The sequence below is a fragment of the Cariama cristata genome, unplaced genomic scaffold (assembly GCF_000690535.1).
Source record: "Cariama cristata isolate BGI_N322 unplaced genomic scaffold, ASM69053v1 scaffold10624, whole genome shotgun sequence".
In the NCBI taxonomy this organism is placed as follows: domain Eukaryota; kingdom Metazoa; phylum Chordata; class Aves; order Cariamiformes; family Cariamidae; genus Cariama; species Cariama cristata.
This window is the reverse complement of record NW_009614706.1, coordinates 100,456-119,611: the sequence shown is the minus strand read 5'-3', so window position 1 is coordinate 119,611 and position 19,156 is coordinate 100,456. Positions and strand designations below refer to the sequence as shown.

Genomic DNA, 19,156 nt, shown 5'->3' with positions numbered 1-19,156 from the left:
AATAGCAGAGGATAAAATCCCTATCTGTTATCTGATTCTTTAATTTGTGTTGTTGGATGCAGCCTGTGCCAAGTGTGAGCGTATTAGACCAGGGACCACCATAGACAAGGAGTTGGATGCTCCTGCCCTACAGCCTCACCTTCTTGGACAATGGGAACCCAAAGGAGCAGACCTTCAAGTGTTTCCAAGCTCTGCTAAGACAAAGTGAGGAGTCATCCCAGATCCAGTGCAGCTCCTGATCTGGATCACTTGGGAAATGGAACCCATCAAAGAAATGACATTTAATAATACAGCCAAAGCCAAAATTCCACATGTAGGACCATGGAACACCATTTGGCCCAACAGAAGGCAAACTCTGGCCTGCCTAGAAAGGGTCCTGGAAAAGCTCTAGGGATCTGAGCTCAAGTGATCTACTGGCAAAAGTAGCTCACATACTGCTTCAGTGTGCACAAACTGGGCAGAGTGAGTCTGTATCCAGCATTGAAAGTTGTACCAGCAGTCTTGATTCATCCACATGAGAATCCTTTAGGGATGGAAGAGAGATGCAAAATTGATTTAAGGACAGGAAAAAATGCTGCAGGAAAAAATGAGAATCTTCAGGGGCTTGATTGACTTATTTAGCTTATGAGAAAGAAGATGGACAGTGACTTAACACTGTAGTGTTATGAAGTGGACATAGCGACAATGAAAGGGACATTGGATCCAGCACTGGAGGAAGGCAGAGGAAGCATCCAGGGCTGGAAAACAAGAAATTTCTAACACCTGAAATGTTAGATTAAATCACGACTGCCTACTTTTCAGAAGAAGAAACTTTAACAGAGAGCTAATGATGTTTTAGTCAAACATCAGTTACTAGGAATGCAGGTTGCTGAGCAGGTGAGAGGTTGCCTATCTTGCTGGTCCCTCCTATCCTCAAGGTTGGTGTAGCCTTAAACCAACAGCAAATTAACTACTGCCAGTGCAGATACGGGTTAATTTTAACTTCTGTCCTGCTTGGGAAGTGGCTGACTGGTGAAGGACAATCCTGATGTTTGGGTTCATACCCAAACTAGTTCAAATAACACTGGGATCCAGATCATTCATTGGGTCCACCTCAGCATCACACGGCATGGAAGGGCATCCTAGACTTCGAGTTCTTATTCTGACTCCAACAGAATCTCTGAAACCTACAGAGCTTTGGTTATCGCTGACTGATATTATACCAGAGACAGAAACACTCCCAGCAAGCTCTTTGTAGACACAGCATCACTTAAAAAAGTCTGTCATCCGTGGCAATTGTGATCCATTCTCCAATAGTCTATATTTAACTGTTGCAAATTAGGCTACAGACTGAATTCTTCATGGCTGCAAACACTATTAGAACTTTGGAGTGTTGTTTTTATTTCCCCTGTCAGCTAATTAGTGGTAATATAAATTTCAATTGTCGGCCATGGTTGATTGCAACAGACCATCACATGCGTTACAATAAAGGCAATTTCCTCTGCTCCCCAAGTACTAATAGTGGGTCTTAATTAGCCAAGGTTAACAAAGCATTGCATTGTGCTCTATCATTGTACATCAAACGATGGAAGGAGTGTTATTTCCAGGGCATCAGAATCCAGGGTAGCTGTTATACTACTGCAAGTCTGCTCCACAGTAATATTAAACACCACATGCACAACTGTACAATCCTATTTGTGCTATTAAAAATTATAAATTTGGAAAATGCTTGCTTTAATTTCCAAAGCCGATTAAAAAGTTTGCATACTTTAACATCTGTTTATAATTTCAAACATGGCTTTCATAAACATAAAGCTAATGTGGTCTGGCTCTCCAGCAAAATAAATCCCATTAAAAAATAAGAAAAACCTCTCATTACAGTAGGTTTCTTTTTACATGAGTCCAGTGTGTAAAGTGTATGTTTATTGTCAGCAAAATTAAAAAAAAAAAGCCCTCCGTTGAGCTGCGGTGAGCCGAGGCTTACCTCATTGGAATGTGTCCTGTTCTGGTGCTTGGCTCTGTCCGAGGCATTGGAAAAGGCTTTATTGCAGCCTTCGTGTTCACAGACGTAGGGTTTTTCTCCAGTGTGGGACCTCAGGTGTGTCTTTAAGTTCTCCAGGCGGGAGTAGGCTTTGGAGCAACCCTCAAACTAAAATAAAAAAAGCACAAGAGGAGTGATTAATTAACCAGAAAAATTTGATTTTTCCCCTGCCTAAACCCTTCTCATCTGTTTCTCATTCTTTCTTTTTTTCTGCCCTTTAAAGAGCTTGTGTTTTAGGGAACAACATCCACTTTGTTGGGAGAATTCGCTTCCCTAGGCAGGCTGAGAGTTTCAGCAGTAAGTCATATTTAAGGTGCTGCTCCTTGTTGGGTACCCCCACCTGACATTTCAACAAGAGACTCTTTTTTTCCAGCAGGGTTAAACACCCCTTCACTCCTCCCAGGGCTCTCATAGCCCCTCCTGCCATCCCTCTGCAGCCAACACACTCAGAAACAGAGGCCCTCTCCTTCCCACCCAGAGAACTGATGGCTTCTTGACAGTTAGACCAGCCTTGCAACTTCACGAGCACCGGTGCTGGAAAGGCCAGACCATTCTCTAACACACAAGCAGAAATCTAGCAAGCTTTGAAGTTTCCCAAATTACAGCTTGGGTCTACTCTTGGAGGATGCTGTGGTCAGGCCGTCCGACATTACCAGTTTAAAAAACAAGACTCTCAATCTTGAAGACAGATGGATTTTTGGATTATAAAATGGTCCAGAAACCTTCTTCCTGGAAGGAAACCAGCTGCCCACACAACGAGAAGGAGCAGCTTGGGAGATGTGATGAGGCTTCGGGTGATGCGAATCCTGCCACCCTCCACTCTGGCTGGGGTGGAGGCTTCTCCCTGCACCTGCTCTGTCTGCAGCATGGGAGGCTTTCACCTCAAACCAAGGAGGCTGTCTTAAATGATCTTTGACAAAACAAGTGGGAACTTACAAACACTGGAAGAGGTTTTAAGAAATGCAAGGCTCCCTTCCAAATTCTAGCTAAATGCTGCGCTCACTGTTCAGCTGGGAGAGTTCAAAAGCCTGCACTTCCTACGCAGCACCTTAAAACACACTTTACATTTCAACCAGCAGCCCCTCCTGTTGTAGTGTATGCACACTGCAAGGTGTTGTATTTTATCACTTAATTGTGTCTACAAGTTCAGTCCAGATGTGACAGGACTTCGCATTGCTATGTTTGAGTCTTGTCCAGTGAAGAAACTGGTGTCATAGCAGGATAGGCAGTGCTACAGCTCAATGTCTGATTTCCCTGTGGGCAGTTGAGTGATCCTATGTGTCCAGAGATCTGGCCCTTTTGGGCAGAGGCCAAAGGCAGCTGTCTCCTTCTGCTCCACAAGCACAGGACTCGCCTGCACTGCTAAGGAGTCAGGCCAACACACTGCCCATGAAGCACGTAGGCACAAGTTGATCCCATACAACTTTGCTGTGCTCTGGAAAAGAGGTAGAGTTACTTAAGCTTCCCTTTACGGTCTGGCATAGGGATGGTGGAAAGAGGTAGAGTTACTTAAGCTTCCCTTTACGGTCTGGCATAAGGATGGTGGACATAAGGCAAACTTGTTCTGCTCTCTTGAGATATCCAGATCACTTCAAGGACATTAGGAGCATCCTGCAAGAGCTAACTTCTTCCACAGCTTTGTCGAGGTGGGATGGATCCAGTTCCGCTTCCTCAGACAACTTTCATTAGCCCCTTTGGCCCATAGAACATGCTGCAACTTTGAGGTGGCGCAGTATATCCCTTTCTTCTCTTGCCTGGGCAAACAGTCCGTTACAACTCAAGTCACTTACGGTTATTGAAGTACATCATTCCACTAGCTGGAAAACAGAGGGAACTCAGTATGAGGCAACTTATGTGTCCATTCTGGTTTTGCCGGATACTGACACAAAAATGCAGTTATTAAGAACAAAAGTACTGAGGCCACATTTTCAAATAAGAGCTTCTCAGCAAAGCAGCCTGTGCATGTTCAAAGCGGTTGTTCCCACTCTTACGCGTGGATTTGATTATGTCAGTGGGAGTTCTGGCTGTCATCTGTTGAAATAATCCTTGACTGAATCCCAGGCTGCAATAGGGCTCATCTGTAGCTTTATGTACACCACAAACTTCTTGTCTGAAACAAATGGCGCTTTGAAAAATCACTGCCAGACTTGGACAAGGAATGCTCTGCCACAGAAGGGCACTGTCTGCAGAGCTGCGATGTATCCCAGGCAACTGGAAGCTGGTGGTACTCCAGTCTGGGGAGAGCTGCTGCGAGATATCGCACATGGAGGGACTGCAGTTCTCCAGGAGGCAGAGGATGACTTGAGACTCAAACGCACACAGCCTTGCCATTGCTCCAGGGTGACACAACCGAGGCTTGAAAGAGGCAGGATTGTGCAGTGGTGCTTTTTCCTGCTCTATTACAGCACTGAAGCGGATGCAGTCCCTGCTGCTTTTTGTCTTCTGAGCTCCTCTACCTGCAAGGACAGGGCTGGACTTTCCCTCACTGCTCACTTTGTAGCACACTGACAATCAATATTGTTTGATACTTTTAAGGAAGATTGGTAAAGCACTAGTACTGGGCAAAGCGCTTTAGAAGATTAAAACAAAGGACATGGCCAGGTGCCCTGGGGAGCTTATGCTCCAAATTAAATGAACACAGGGCTGGAAGATTGATAAAGGAGTCATGCAGCAAGCAAATCATACATATCCTAATATTTGTAAGCAGGAGCTGGGGCAGAGCCAGGGAGGGAGCAGGGCTGGAAGTGACTAATGAAGCAGAAGGGGAAGAATATATGGGAGGAGGGCTCAGACATCTGCCGAGCAGAAAGAGAGCCTCACCCCCGAGACTCCGGGGAGAGGAACGGCGTAATGCTGAGAGTGGAGGAGGTATGAAAAACTGGCAGGAGGAGAAGGCAGGGAGCAGAGGATATCAAAAGACAGGGGTGGACCTTCAGGAGGAAAAAGGGCTTTAGCATATGTGGAAAGAGATAGTGAGCACCTCTCCTCTCCTACCGGTTGGTCACAGCCACCAAAGTCCACAGCTCACTTCTCTCTTGTGCCCTCCATCAGGCATCCTTGGCTGTCCCACGTCAGCCAGTGGTGTGGTGGGAGACTCCGTGTGTGAGGGCAGATATGGGCTGTAATACCTTGAGGTTGAGGCAGAGGTGAGCCCAGCTCTCCCATGTGCTAGATAAGCCTGTACCCACAGGGCTGAGACAAAACAGCACCCTATGCTCTTCCTCAGGCAGTGTTAACACTAGGCACAGGGCTGCTTGCATGCAGAAGATCTGGGGACTAAGCTCCTCTTGGGGTTTAAGCACCCAGGAGTTGACCTCACCTCTGGATTAAGAGAGCAGAGGTAGGAGGTGTTGGTCCAGCTCTCCAGGTTGGAAGCAGGTTTTTGCACACACTCAGGTACATGGGTGAGGGAAACTTGCAGCCCCAGCAGCGGTACTGGGTGATGCTAGGTTAGACATCACCAGGGTTAGGTGGTTCCCCACAGTGTGGGGTCACTGGATTTCCTTCTTGGATGTAAGCAACTAAATTGGCTGGTTTTCCACTTTAAGTGACTTGTCCTGAGTCACTCTGGGTCTCTGTGGTAGAGCTGAACCCATTTTCCCCAAGGAAATTCAGATTTGTCCTCAGAATGTAACCTGCAAGCAGCTATAACCCAGACAGAGAGCTGGACTGACCCTGAGCTGAGTGCCGGCAGGTACCTTGGGAGAACCCTGCTTCAAGCCATGCCTGTGCCTGCACACACATTTGTATGATCACCAAAGTCCAGCGTCCCACTTCCCAAGCTGAGATGCACCATGTGTCCCTGCCAGCTCACCGTGCACTTGTGTGGCTTCTCTCCGGTGTGCCTTCGCATGTGCACCACCAACATGTACTGAGCCTTGAAGGGCTTCTGCTCCCGTGTGCAGTCCTGCCAGCGGCAGACAAACTCCTTCTTCTCCCCATGGATGTGGTCATTGTTGATGTGCTGGTAGGAGAGAAGGGAGAAGCAGGTCACTCCTGGAAAAGCTGATGCCAGTGAAGCACGTATGGTGCTCCGAAAGCCAGCTGTTCCCTCCCCAGTGCTTGTGGTCAGACATTGCACCTGGGTCCCAGGTGCACACATAACACCAGGGACACAGGAGCAAGCTCTGCAGTCTGCTGTGTCCTGCAGGAGAAGGCACCAGCACCCAGCACACTGGGAGCTGGGTCCAAAGCAGCTATAAATGGGAGGTTTGCAAAAGCAATGGGGACCCAAGGTGCCAGGGAGAGAGGACCCCTCTCAGTGTCTCCTGGGCTGCCTGATGTCACTGTTCAGAAGGACGACAGAGTCTTTTTTGTCTCTGCTGACCCCTCCTGTGCCGTGTTTATGCAGCTGGGACCCTTTCCTGAGGCACTGTTGGAGGGTGGGAGAGAGAACGAGACAAGCCTTGGTTGGACTCAATGAACTTAAAGGTCTTTTCCAATCTAAATGATTGTATGATTCTATGATTCTAAGCCTGCTTATGCGCCAGCCCATACGCCGGCTCTAAGACATCCACCTGCTGTCCAGCGCTGGCCGCTGGCAGGAAATGACAGCATCTGCGAGCTATGCACCAAGGAAAGCTCGGCGGCCTCAATTACTGCTAATTACTCAGGTCCATGAAATCCTGTGCAGGGGTGTTGAAAAGTCAGACTCAGAACGGTGCCTTTGTCCACCCTGGGAGGAAGATTAGGGTCGCTTTTTCTCAGGCCAGGGCAGATGAAGCCCTGCCGAAAATAAACAGAGTTGAAGACCAGCTCATCAGCAGTGCTGTTCCCGCAGCAGACTTGTCTCTCTGAATGGGGTCTTGCTGCCAAAAATAATGCCTGTCCTTGCTCCTGTGTTTTCAGCAGACATTCACTGACAGGAAATCCTAAAATAAACCACTTTGGGTTTGGGTTCTGGTTTTTTTGTGCTGAGGTTTTTTTCCAGCCCCCGCCTTCATCCCCCCGGCCAAGGCCAGGCACACATGTTGCAGTTCAGGATAAGACTTTCTCGGGGTGGTGAGGCATGAGGACACAAAAACGCATTAAAACAGAATCACCAACCTTCATGGTCCCAAGTTTATCCAGCCCCAGTGTTTTGTGTATTGTGGCCCAATCCTGTGGACAGGGATCTGCCGCTTGGGGCACCAGGTCTACCCAAGAGGAGATGCATGGTGCTCAGCAGATCCCTCAGGTAGCACAGGGAAACACCAAGAGCCAAAGCTATGCGCTGGAAGGGTTGGGAGAGGCTGGATTTGGGAGAGGTTTCATATGGGTTTGGAGCTCAGCTGCCTATGGCTCTGGTTTTGTAACATGGCATCAGTGTAGAGATTTTAGCCTCAGATGGTGGAAATCTGGTGAACCCCCCAGGAGACCCATGGACACGCTAAACCACATCCAGACCAGACTTGGAAGATATGTCTCCTGGTTCTGTTTGCATGGGAGTCTGACTTACAACCAAGATCACGCATAGCAGTGCTAGGAGTAGGGGAGTGCAGAGGCTGTCCCATTCGGTCCTGCTTGGGCCAGAGGAAGACATATTTATGGGAGGGGGACGGTAGCCACCCCTTCTGCCTTATTAACTCACTGTCTGGGCAACATCTGCTTCCCATCACATGGTGGAGGAGCAGTCGCACAGCTCACTACTCACCATACTTCAGCTACGGCTCCACCAAACTCCAACCTGGCTGGTGGCTTTGCTTGGCCTTCTCTCAAATTTAGTGTGACCTTCAAGACTGGGAGCAGCAGTGGTGCTTGCAAAAATATGTCCTCACTCCTGCTGCATCCCGTTGACATGCACTTCTCCCACAAGCACATTGCCCACTGTACATGGAGAACAGACCCTACACGCCCAGGTACTTTGCTCTGCACACAAACTAGAGTTTTTCCATGCATGGTGGGATGCCACCTTCTCAGAAGTTGGCCCACAACATCTGTATTTCATTTGCATGTGTATTTTGGGCATTCCAAATCCACAACCCCATGTTGCTAGTAATCATAGTACAGAAGCCTTCGTTCTTATAACCTTCCAAATTTAGGAAAATCTTGGACATTCCATCAAATATTTTTCTTTGGGTTTTCTCTGGAAATAAATTGTGCTGAGCTGCCTGGATCTGCCCTGCACTTTGCTCTGGGCAGAGTTAAAGAGTTTTTCTTATGTCTGAGAGGGAAACACACAAATACTGCTGGACAAATGTAAGCCCAGCCCATCTGACAGGGCTGTTGTGGCTTAACCCCAGAAAAGCAACGCCCTGTGGCATGCAACGTGCAACCTGTTAAGCACCTTATCGTTCATTTGGCCCTGAAAACTATTTCCAAATCTGTCTGTACTCAAGAACTTGTTGCACTGAACCAGTGACTTCTAGCAGAGGCAGGCAGGTGGTAGCCTCAGATGGAAGAAGAGCACATGCCCAAAATTGTCATTTAGAGTGTAGTCCCTCTGGGCTAAGATAATGTTTGTGTGCAGAGCTTGGGGAAACGGAGACTGACGCCTACTTAGTGGCATCTAAACATGACCAAAATGAAGATATATAAAAAAGGGTGAGAGCAGACACAAGCCCTCAGGAAGAGGGCTACATGCGAGTCACACGTGGGTGGCCCCTGGCAGGCTTGGAGCCCGGCTGAGGCAGGCAGCAAAAGGCTGAAGGGAAAGGAGAAGATAGTGGGTCCTGTTACAAAATTTGCGCAACCCAACATTTTGCTGCAAGCAGCAGGGTTGCTGGGGCTGGTGAATTCTCTGCAGCTCTGGGCTGGCTTCAAAAAAATGGGGCTCACACCACAGACCCAAAATGAGGACTGTGTGGGTGCTGGGCAGGGGGCAGGATGGGCCTCAGACACAGATCATGTCTGATTTCACAGGAACTCGCTCCTCGTTTGAGGGATTTGTTGACCCAGAAGCCAAAGAAAACCAAATGGTGGATTCCCAGGTGAAGCAAAACACACAAAAGGTTTTTGGAATTAATTAGAACTGAAAATCTGATTAATGACTTGGTTTGGCGATCCTTCAGAGAGCAGTTTTGACACTGGTTTGGGGATATCACTGTGATTATGGAAGCCCTATTTCCCAATTTTTTAAAAATCAACCCACTTTCTATATTTCGGGCCCTGATGGAGACACTGGAGCATGTCTCCAAACTCTGGAAGTGCTCTGTTTTTGTGGGAGGGATAAGCTGAGCAGGTCAACAGCCCCTAGGTGATACGGCCCCACAGGTCATGTCACAGCAGCATAAAAGGCTTTCACAGCTTTGACAAGGGCTGAGGACAGTATGGACGATCCCATAGTTGGTGTAGGTGCATGGGGAGGCTCAGTGAATACAGCCAGCAAAGAGCCCCCTTCCCCATTTTCTGATCAGGTCCTCTTCATAGAGCCTTCTGTCATTGGGTCATGCACAGGGGAGACCGAAACTGCAACCTCAGCAGCTGAGAGGAGAGCAACATCAAATAATCTATGAGAGGCTTCTTGCAGCTAAACTCCTCGGGGAGCAGCGACCTGCTTTGGCAGTGTTTACACACTGTATCTTTGATTTGCACCTTTAGTAGCTCCCAGAGTGAGCTCTGGCTGTACAGCAGCTAGTGATAAAAAATGAGGACAAGTGCACAGAAACCCAAATTTATCGCTGGGGTTTCCTCTCAACCATTACTCACATGGACGAGCTGCTCTTGAGTGTCATATTCCTTTGTGCACCCTTCCCAGTGACAGTTTGTCTCATAAATAACCTCAGGCTCCTGTTTACATTCGTCCTTATCCAGATCTTCTTTCAGGTCTGTCAGATGCTCCTGCAACACACAACGGTGCACTGTATAAGGTGAACTTCTTTCATCTGAATTCCTCCGTCACTCATAGATTACAGGGCAGGTATCAACTGATCACAAAACCATGCACATTGTAGCAACATAACATCCTTAATTACTGTGAAATAATGAATTACAGAGTTTTGGTAGAAATGGATCAGAGTTAATGACAAGACACGAAACACCCTGAAGCCATGGCTGCAGTGGTGCCTGTCTCCAGCCAGGTCATGGGCAGTGCCAGGAAAGGCTGAAGAAAGGAAAAGGCTGGCTTTTGACCTTTGGTTGTGTTCTTTGCTGGAGCAAAACTTCTGATCTGGGGGGAGTGGGGAAATACAAGCATGAAGAAATCACAGAGCAGTCAGAGCCTAGCGGTTACCACACTCACCTGACACTGGTTGAGGAGGGGAGTTTGTGTTTTCTGCATTTTTCAATAGATGAGAAAATTATACCTAATCCTTACCAAAGATTTACCCATGTAGCGTGCTCCACAGGGACAAAGTGGTGAGCCCTCAAAGCACTCCTCCGAGATAGGGAAATTTGGGAAGCTTGAGCAAGACCCAGTGATGAGTGGGTTGCAGAGCAGAGCTCCAGGGGCTCTGGACTCATAAATGAGTTACTTTAATGCTGGGCACGCTGTGAACTCTCTCCTTAACTTCTCTGTCTAGCCAGGTCATCAGTGCTAAATGAAGCACAAAAGAATTTTGTTACGGCTGCTATGAGGATTAAAGCATCGGCACCTACACAACCTAATTAGTACAATTCAGAGGTAAGGACAACTTTCGGCTCTGCGTGCAACAGACACTTGCAGTACAGACAAGGCAATCAGCAGCCAATATTGGCTTGGGAATTTAGCAATACAAAACCCTGCAGGTTTTGCCCCCCTTCATTCCCTTTCCTTCCAATTACTACTCCTGCCCAGCACAGAGCATCCTGTCCCCAGGGCAGCTTTAGACAGGAGCGACTGGGGTTACTGACCACATCAGACGTTGTTCCTCATGATCTGATGCTCCAGTTGGCCCCATAAGTGTGTAGACACAGCCAGATCCACTTAGACTGCCTCTGCCCTGCCCAAATGGACCTATCTGGTTGCCAGCTCCTTCCTCACCAACACCTTCCCAATGCCTACTGAGGGGCTGCAATGATTAATGACTTAATGGCATTATATGGCTTGGAAAGTGAGGTGTACTGTACGAAAGTTCCACAATTTCCATTAACTAGCTCACGACATACATACCAGCTGTGACTTTTCAATTCAAAAGTTGAGATATGGAGAGGAAGAGATTTGTTTTAATTAGCTGTTAATTTAAAAAAAAAAAAAAAAAAGGTGGCTCTTGGGACTTCTGAAGATTCAAACTATATCAGAGCCCAGAGCAATAGTCTGAGAAAGTTCAAGCACCAGCTTCTTTTTCCTGCAAATCCTATTTGGTTGAGCTGTGAATATTATTTGTGTTGAAAAGTTTCTCTCCATACAAAGTGTGGTCTCTGGAAAAGCAAATTTTTCTACCAAAAATCTTATTTTGCCAAAATTTTTATACTTTTTCTTGGAAAAATGGAATTGAAACCATTTTAATTTGTTGAAGAGGATTGACTTGTTTAATTTCTGGCTAGTTCAACATTAATCTGAATCTGTACTGGAGCTATCGTGGTATCGTAAGAGCACAGTAACTCAGGTCCCTCATGCCTGGTGCTCCACTGTGTGGCACAAATCTTGTCTGGATTGCATTTTTTATAGCACAAGCCATCATGGGAGATACTGTCTGGCCAAGGATTTTAAACACCCAAACCGCAACTCACATGAGGCGTTTCCAGTACAGCATTTCCAAAACAAAACATAAACATGCACGCTTTTTTTGGGACAGATGAGCTTCGTACTCTGCAAAAATTGTATCAGACAATAATGAACTGACTGTAACTCAACTTTTCAGCACAGTCTCCTGCGGAACAGGAATTCACAAATTTAACAAGCTGCCATTTCTTAGACCAACTGAAGAGGAGACACCCATTAAGTTCAGTCTTTTAACCTGTTCTCCTTGCCAAGAATGGGCTGTCTCTTACAAGGTACTTTCCAGTAATTTCCCAGTCAATACTGAAATGCTGCAAGACATGAAGCCTACATTTCCCTTGGGGGATTACTTCCCAGATCTCCTCATTAGGAATTATTAGACAATCAGCGTACATTTTCCTTCTCTTCATTTCACCTTGCTATTCTAATCAAACCTCCTTGCACCACTTTAAACTACTCTTCCCCTTCTCTCAGTGCTTACTTCACATAAGACCCCCCAGATGAAACTCTGGGGCAGGGCTGCAGGGGTGAGGCCAGCTGATGCTATCCAAGCACTCCCTGCAGTTGGGCACACACCTCTTCGCATCGGAGCAGAGAACGGAGGTTGACAGCCATTGAGCACGCAGCTGTCTGTCCCACAGCTCCTCTGCTACACATGCTTTGAGAAAGCAGGTGATGGATTTCAAATCTTTTTTCATTTGCTGCAAGAAATAAACATGTGGCCCTATTAGCCCGAGTGGTGGCCAGATTGGTTTTTCAGGGCATGTACATTTGCAGCAGTGTGTAGATGTACTCCTAAACCCAAAGCTCCAGAGAGGTGCCTCTTTGCCCTAATCGTGCTGACTACAGCATGTTTATCTTTCCCTGATATGCTATCTTCATCAATTTTACCAGCCCCCTGATGACTGCACACGTTGCTGTCCCCATGCATCATGCTGAGACCTGCTCCTGAACCAGGGCAGAAGGAGAAATTTGTCATCAACTCTTCCATTCGCTTGACAATAACACAGCCTAATATTTCATGAAAATGAAGTGCCCAGAGCACTCCTGATAGTTTACAGTTGTGATAAAGGACGGTCAGATGGATACTGTCAGCCATTAAACAGTTTGCAATCACAGAGCTCCGGAAAGAAAGCAAAGGCCTTTGGGCCCTTCTTGGTGTCAAATGTTGTGTCACCAGTGTAAAGGATGTTTCTAGGAGCAATTCCTTGTTGAATCAAGATGTTGTCCTTTTTTTGCAAGCTTTCTACCTACATGCAAGATTCCCTTATAATCTATGTTTGCTCTGAGACATTAATGCTGCTTGCTTTGCAGCACAGAAAACTCAGACATTAATTTTTAAATTACCATGCTTGAAATATTCCCTCCCCCCTTTTTTTCTATCCAAGCACAGCAACAGCAAGCTGAGTCCCAAGCACCCATCGAATGCTTCACTCAGTCACTGCAGCTCTGCTCTGTACCTTGCTGGGCTTCATGCTCCAAGAGACACTCGCCTACCTGGCAGACTTTGATGCCTTGCTCCCAGCTGCAGCAAAAGGTGTCAAGAGCATCGTTCCCAAAGACAACGAGACCCAGCAGCTCACTGCCTCGGCCCCACAACACGTCTCGCACCAGGAAGGTTACCTGTGTGGTTGGGGACGCTGGGGGCAAGCCCTCCACTTCAGTCTTGACTTTGCTGCGCTTGTTAATTACTGGATTGACTGTGCTGCTCACGGCCGACTCGCTGCTCTGCTTGCTCTACGAACGAAAACCAAGCAACATCTGGCACTGGGGTTTGGGATGAGAAACAGTCTGCAGCCCACCTCCTCATTAAAAATTAACTTAAAAATCAGTCAAGGTTGAGCTTCAGGAGCGGCCGGGGACAACAGAGTATTGGCCTGCTGGCCTAAGTTTCATATGAAAACTAGCCCGTGTGGGTTTGTGCAAGGCAGAAAGATGGAAGAGAGGGAAGAGTCAAGGGCAGCATCAGCTTCTGCAGGCTCACCAGCGAGCTTGGCCTCACCGCTGCTGCTCCGTTTCAGAGTGACCTGGTCCCTGTCAAAGCCATCAAAACCTTATGCAACACCCACCCAAGCCACAATTTTGTTTCTCAATACGATGAAATGATTTGTTGAGAAAATGAATTCCTGGGGGAAGCGAGGGGCTCTGGTTACGTGCGAGGACTCCAGCGTGCTGGGTGCATGAAAGAATATGTGTATATTTTGCTAAGCTCTTAAAAAATGAGAACAACTTCAGGAAAAAAAACATCCCATTGTATGTGCATAAAATTGGAACATTAACATTTTAAATATACTCTTGCTAATTGCTCAAGATTGGTCCTGCAAGTTATTAAACAGAGGCGTAACTCCTGCCAGCCACATTATTTTGGTAGCCAGTTTGTAAGAAGAAAACAAAATTAATCAATCAAATAACCTTCAGATAACAAACAGAGTTTGCAGCGCAACAGCCATGAGAAACCCTAAAACAATAAACCAGTCTGAAAAGTTCAGTATGCTACAACTAAAACAACAATTTGAAATGGGTGTGAAATGAGGTGAAAGAAGTCTTTGGGGAGAAAAGCAACTGCAATTTCAACTTCCAAGGAATGAAAATGGGAAGGGAAAAGGATTAAAAATGTGCTAGACATATTCACTAATCCTGTGCATGTGGAGCTCTTGGGCACATGTGCATGTGCCTGTGTGAACTCACAGATATTTGCAAGGATGCATTTTAGGTGTGGGATTTCATACACACCACGGCATTCCCAGTTTTCAAAATCTGGCCCCTGGTTTTGCAAACCTTAACAGTAAAAACCAACAGGGATACCCCAAGAGAGAAGCTACTGAAAAAGAAGGAACTATAAGTAAAATGGCTAGAGGTCCTACATCGGATGCACCCATTTGTTAAAGAGGAAAGGAATAAGGTGTTTTAAGACCATCGGCATGGTTCGTGTCAGTAGAAAAAAGGAAGTAGGGATTGGTGAAGGAACTGATGAAGCTCGCTTCACATTGCTCAGGTGCTTACCTGGCAAGACACTCCAGCATGTGCTGCTTTCCCTCGATTTCAATAGCACATAACACGTGTTCAAGGAGATTTTCTGCCTGAGATGACCCTGCATATGATGTTCAATGCTTTGATGGCTCAAGGCCTTTGGTTCCTGCATGGGTAGATACATGTGCGTGCAAGGAAGCAAAGTGGGTACAAAATTTGGCTGTGACTAGTCCAGAAATGCTTTTCCAGGAGGAAGAAAAAGCAACGTAAAGGAAGAATGCGAGTAAAAATAGAGTGGGTAAAACTCCCATGGCCACCATGAAGGGCAGTGCTTATCCCATGGAGAACGTGCCCCCATTTCCCTGTGTGCCGTGCACGGAGAGAGCCAAGACGGCCATCCCTACCTGGCTGGAGTCAGAGATGCAGTTGCTGTTGCTGCTGATCTGTGCTGGTGGCGGGTTGACAGAGATGACTGCCATGTGCTGCCGTGGGGGGAAGGTTGGGGACGGCTGGATCAGGGGAGGAGTGTGTCCAAAGGCTGAGCTCAGGCCTCTCTGCTGGGTCAGGATCTGCTGGTACGTCACGGGGTTAATGGGGTGGGGGAAGCTGAACGCTGGACTGCAGCAATAGCAGGAGGAAAAATGATGAGGAGTTATTTTAAACAATATTTATCACATTAGCTAGCGACTGGTTCAAGTTTGGTTTCCTGGAGACTCCAGCAGAGAGTCTGCAATGCCCCAGCTAGATGCCTTCAATGCCACGATAAGCCTGACAGCCTGCTTTACTGCAAAGACAGGATCCGTCTCGTGTGTGCCTCAGCAAACTTGTGAATCATTTCGACCCACGTATCAGACTGATTGTAGTTTCTTTGCTTCCTATGTTTAAAAACAGCCAAAGCCCTTGGCAGGGAGTGCAGAAGAGGATGGGACTTGGACACATCTGGCTTTGCAGCCCCTGAGGCTCCCGGGTTTTCCCAGGTAGACCTATTCTGCAGACTCCCAACCTTGGGGTTATGCTACCCTGGTTATAAAAAACCAGCATCACCTGGCTCACCTGGCACAGATCACAGCAGGGATGAAGAGCTATCCATTTAACATACTCCAAAAACATTCAGGCTGCATTCGGGTGAGGGGAGTGCTGGCTCAGGGGACTGCTGAAGTATGTCACCCTTCATATGTAGGTCACTGGTTCATCTCCAATCTAGGTCAGCAGTGACCAGAAACACCACCAGCTCCTGGCTGCTTGGGCGCTAACTGGGGGCAACTGGTCTGAGCCAGGATGTAACAGTCGGCAGCCTTAAAAACGAAGCTCTGCTTTTGGAAAGAAAGGGTTCACTCTCAGGGGTGAGTCCCCTTGGCAGAGATAGAGAAGCACAGGAGATGCTCTGCTCCCTGTACTCTACGCGGGTGATACACGAACCACAGATTCTCAGCCCCAAAATCAATTATTTGCCACCTTTAGGAGGTGGCCATGCTGAACCTTTACCCTCATGGTATTTTCTCTCACATCACTGAAACTGCCCACGGTGTGAGTGCTCAAAGAACAGGGCCATAATCAGAAACATGCTTCACTTCCAATTTTGCTTTTAGAGAAAATACTTATTGCTGGTGACCATATAATTAGTATTCCTGTTCCAAACTGGTTAACGACAACTTGACCAAAAGAATAAAGGGCAAAAATCACTACAGTGTAAAAGAGCTCTGGGAGTTAAATACTGGCTGCAGCAAATGAGGTGCGATGGCAGGCTGCTGCACAGCTTTGTTATATTACAGCAAAGTCCAAAAATGACTTTCTGAAGTGCTACTAGGATCTAGGTCTGAGCAGGTGAAAAAGATTTTCATTTCTGCCACTAAGACATTGTTAAAATAATAACAAAAAAGTCTTTTCACCCCAAATTGCTGACAGTTATCCTGCTATACATGTACAATTTTACAATTCCTGACATTTAAGATACACCTTTAGAACACCAAGAAGAGTTTCAAATTCTTTACTATTACTTGATTATTCCCTCTGAGGCCAGCTGACCATTGGGTCAGACTCTGCACTCTACTGATTTGTTGAAAATACCAGATGCTATCCTGAAAACCTTAAAATCTGAGTATAAGATGAGATGCTACAGGTATGTCCAGTTAATGACAACACGTGAAAAGACTAGAAAAATATGATTACCAGACAAGGAGTTGCAATTTGTTTAAGTTAGCATTATGTTTGATTTTACAGTCAATTTCTAAATGATGCTGCTGGATAAAGTAACTTTTAAAATCAATGTTACAATTACTAATGGCAATATCTCAGTTTTCCCCTACAAATTTTTGGAGTGCACGATCTTTATAAACCCTTGCTTTGCAACATCAGTGTTAATCAGATCTAACATTTTTAGCAGTTAAGTAATAAAAAGAACAATAACATTGTGAAACTTGGGTGAAGCAATCATGGCAGGAATTGACAACAGTGAGCTGCCTGGTCTAAGTGCTTTTTAATTAAGATTTGAACAAAACTTTACTCAAGGGCTTAGATTTGTTTTAAATATGTTTTTAGAATTAGGCTCTTCAATCTGCCCAGACAACATTTTTTTTTAAGAATGTTGGCCAACAATTTGGAGAATACTTTGGGGTAATCTCTTAAATCAGAAGGTTTCTTAACCAGTCCAACTGCTCACAATGAGCATTTTGTTAGAGGAATTTATTCTCTGTCTCTGCTTGCAGGGAGGCATGATCATACTGCAATTACTGGAAACCTGGTAACCAATAATCCCAATCCAGCAAAAAAAAACCCCTCATTTGCCACAAAGTACCCTTCCACACACAAAATCAGATGGGGTTTTTGATGTAATACACTACACAGCCCCAATCCATAAAAGCAGAGGTTGTGAGGAAGGGAAAGTCTCCTTTTTGGAGGGATGGTTATGCAGTTGAACCGAGCCAGTCTCAGAGCTTTACCTGATTGTTCCGGCAGATAAATGGCCGTAGGAGCCACTTGCCGCTGAGCTGCTTCTGGAGTTGTTGATGTACGCCACGAGAGAGTTTGGGGAAGTCCTGATCATCGTCTGGAGATCAATGCTGGCATCAGACAGTGGGGAGATTGACAGGGCTCGTTTTCGGCTTAATCTTGGAGTCACCCGTGGGCTCGAAAACCGGGACACTGTAGGAAAGAGAGACTTTGTCAGACAAAACCAGCAGGCTGCTCCCTTCCTGCGGGGGGGGCGGGAGGTGCTGAGACCTGCTGCACTCGTGACTGCTGTGGGATGTTCAGGAGCCCGGAGCAGCGCAGGGACCAGCTGCACTTTGACGGGACGTTTCCTCTCTGCCGGGTGCTGAATGACAGGGGCCAGGCAGCGCCATGAACTCCCCCTTGCTTAACCCTCCTCGGGGGATAAACAGAAGCCTGTCCATCACCTCTTTTCATCGGCATTAAATTAACTCAAAATTAAAAGGGAAAAGGCCCCACAAGGTTTCCATGAGCCCAGCGGTCCCTGTTGACTTGGTGGCAGGAACAGCGGGTCAGAAGAGCCGCACGTCAGAGCCGGGGCGACCCTTGGAAATGGTGTGTGTGCTTGTGTGCAGAGGGAGTGGAAACCAAATGAGCGCCAGCACAATGCTGACCATCCAATTAATGAAGGAGGCGAGGCTCCAGGAGTCCCGAAAGTAAATTAAGAGTTTTAAGAAAACTAATTTGGCAGCCTAGGCACAAAGTTCAAGCTCTCCCCCTCCGAGGGGACCTGCCAGTGCCTGGACCTTATTAGCAATTGTCAATCATTCGGGCATGAAGTCATTTCCAGCCCTGTCAGTCCCGTTTGTGGATCTGCCACACACGGCAAGTTACTACTGTACAAATTTGGCCTCCCCTAGCATTTCAGCACTGCTAACTGGAACAACTGACCTCATCCAGAGGAAACTCTGCCCAAGCCTGACCCACTTGCAAATCTCTGGGGTGGTATGGATGGGGATGGGCCATATCACAATGTTCTCCAATACCAGGGTACCAGATCCAAGGCCTGCCCAAACCCTAGCCCTGCCTGGAATGGTTCATCCCTCCAAAGCAATGAAAGCAGCATTTAGGTCTCCTATTTTAAAAAAAAAAAGCTTTCTAAGGGTAACATATGCCACTCAGCCACGGGGTCTGGCTGGTAATCCCCATCATCCACCCCAGCATGCAGGAGGGCTCAGCTGCTCCAGCTCCTTCTCTTGATGAACGCAGCGCTGTATTTCTACCTGGCTTTTCCAGCGGTGATCTCCCCAGAAACCTTGCTGCGGGTATATCCTCTTACACACTGTGAATAAAACAGTAACTTGCCAAGCCAGGCAACATCAGCTATTTTCCTCTAGTTGGTTGGAGGGACTGATTTTGGTTGCATATCACCAAATACAAGCCTGGCACTTTGCAACAGCATAAACTTTCCATCCTGACGACAGTGCTGGTATGTGAGAGGGTGAATGGGATGTACAAGGAGGTAAAATATATCCTGCCAGCATGACCAAATAGTTCCTTGATTTGTGTTGGCTCACAGAATTTTGTGTCAACATTTCCCTGAGACCAGCGGCTGGGTTGCAGTCTCCCAGTCTCCACATGAATCACCCAAGCACCTAAGTGGCTCTGTCATTACCATGACT

At 46.8% G+C, this 19,156-nt stretch overlaps 1 protein-coding gene across 1 annotated transcript in view; it reads right to left on the bottom strand.

Moving 5' to 3' along the window:
- Nucleotides 1–19,156, bottom strand: part of GLI2 (GLI family zinc finger 2) — a 66,806-nt gene that overhangs the window by 9,622 nt on the left and 38,028 nt on the right. The window contains 6 exon segments of the mRNA XM_009699528.1: nt 1,964–2,128; nt 5,835–5,984; nt 9,647–9,778; nt 13,200–13,313; nt 14,951–15,164; nt 17,486–17,687. Of these exon segments, the coding sequence (XP_009697830.1) occupies nt 1,964–2,128; nt 5,835–5,984; nt 9,647–9,778; nt 13,200–13,313; nt 14,951–15,164; nt 17,486–17,687 (977 nt within the window).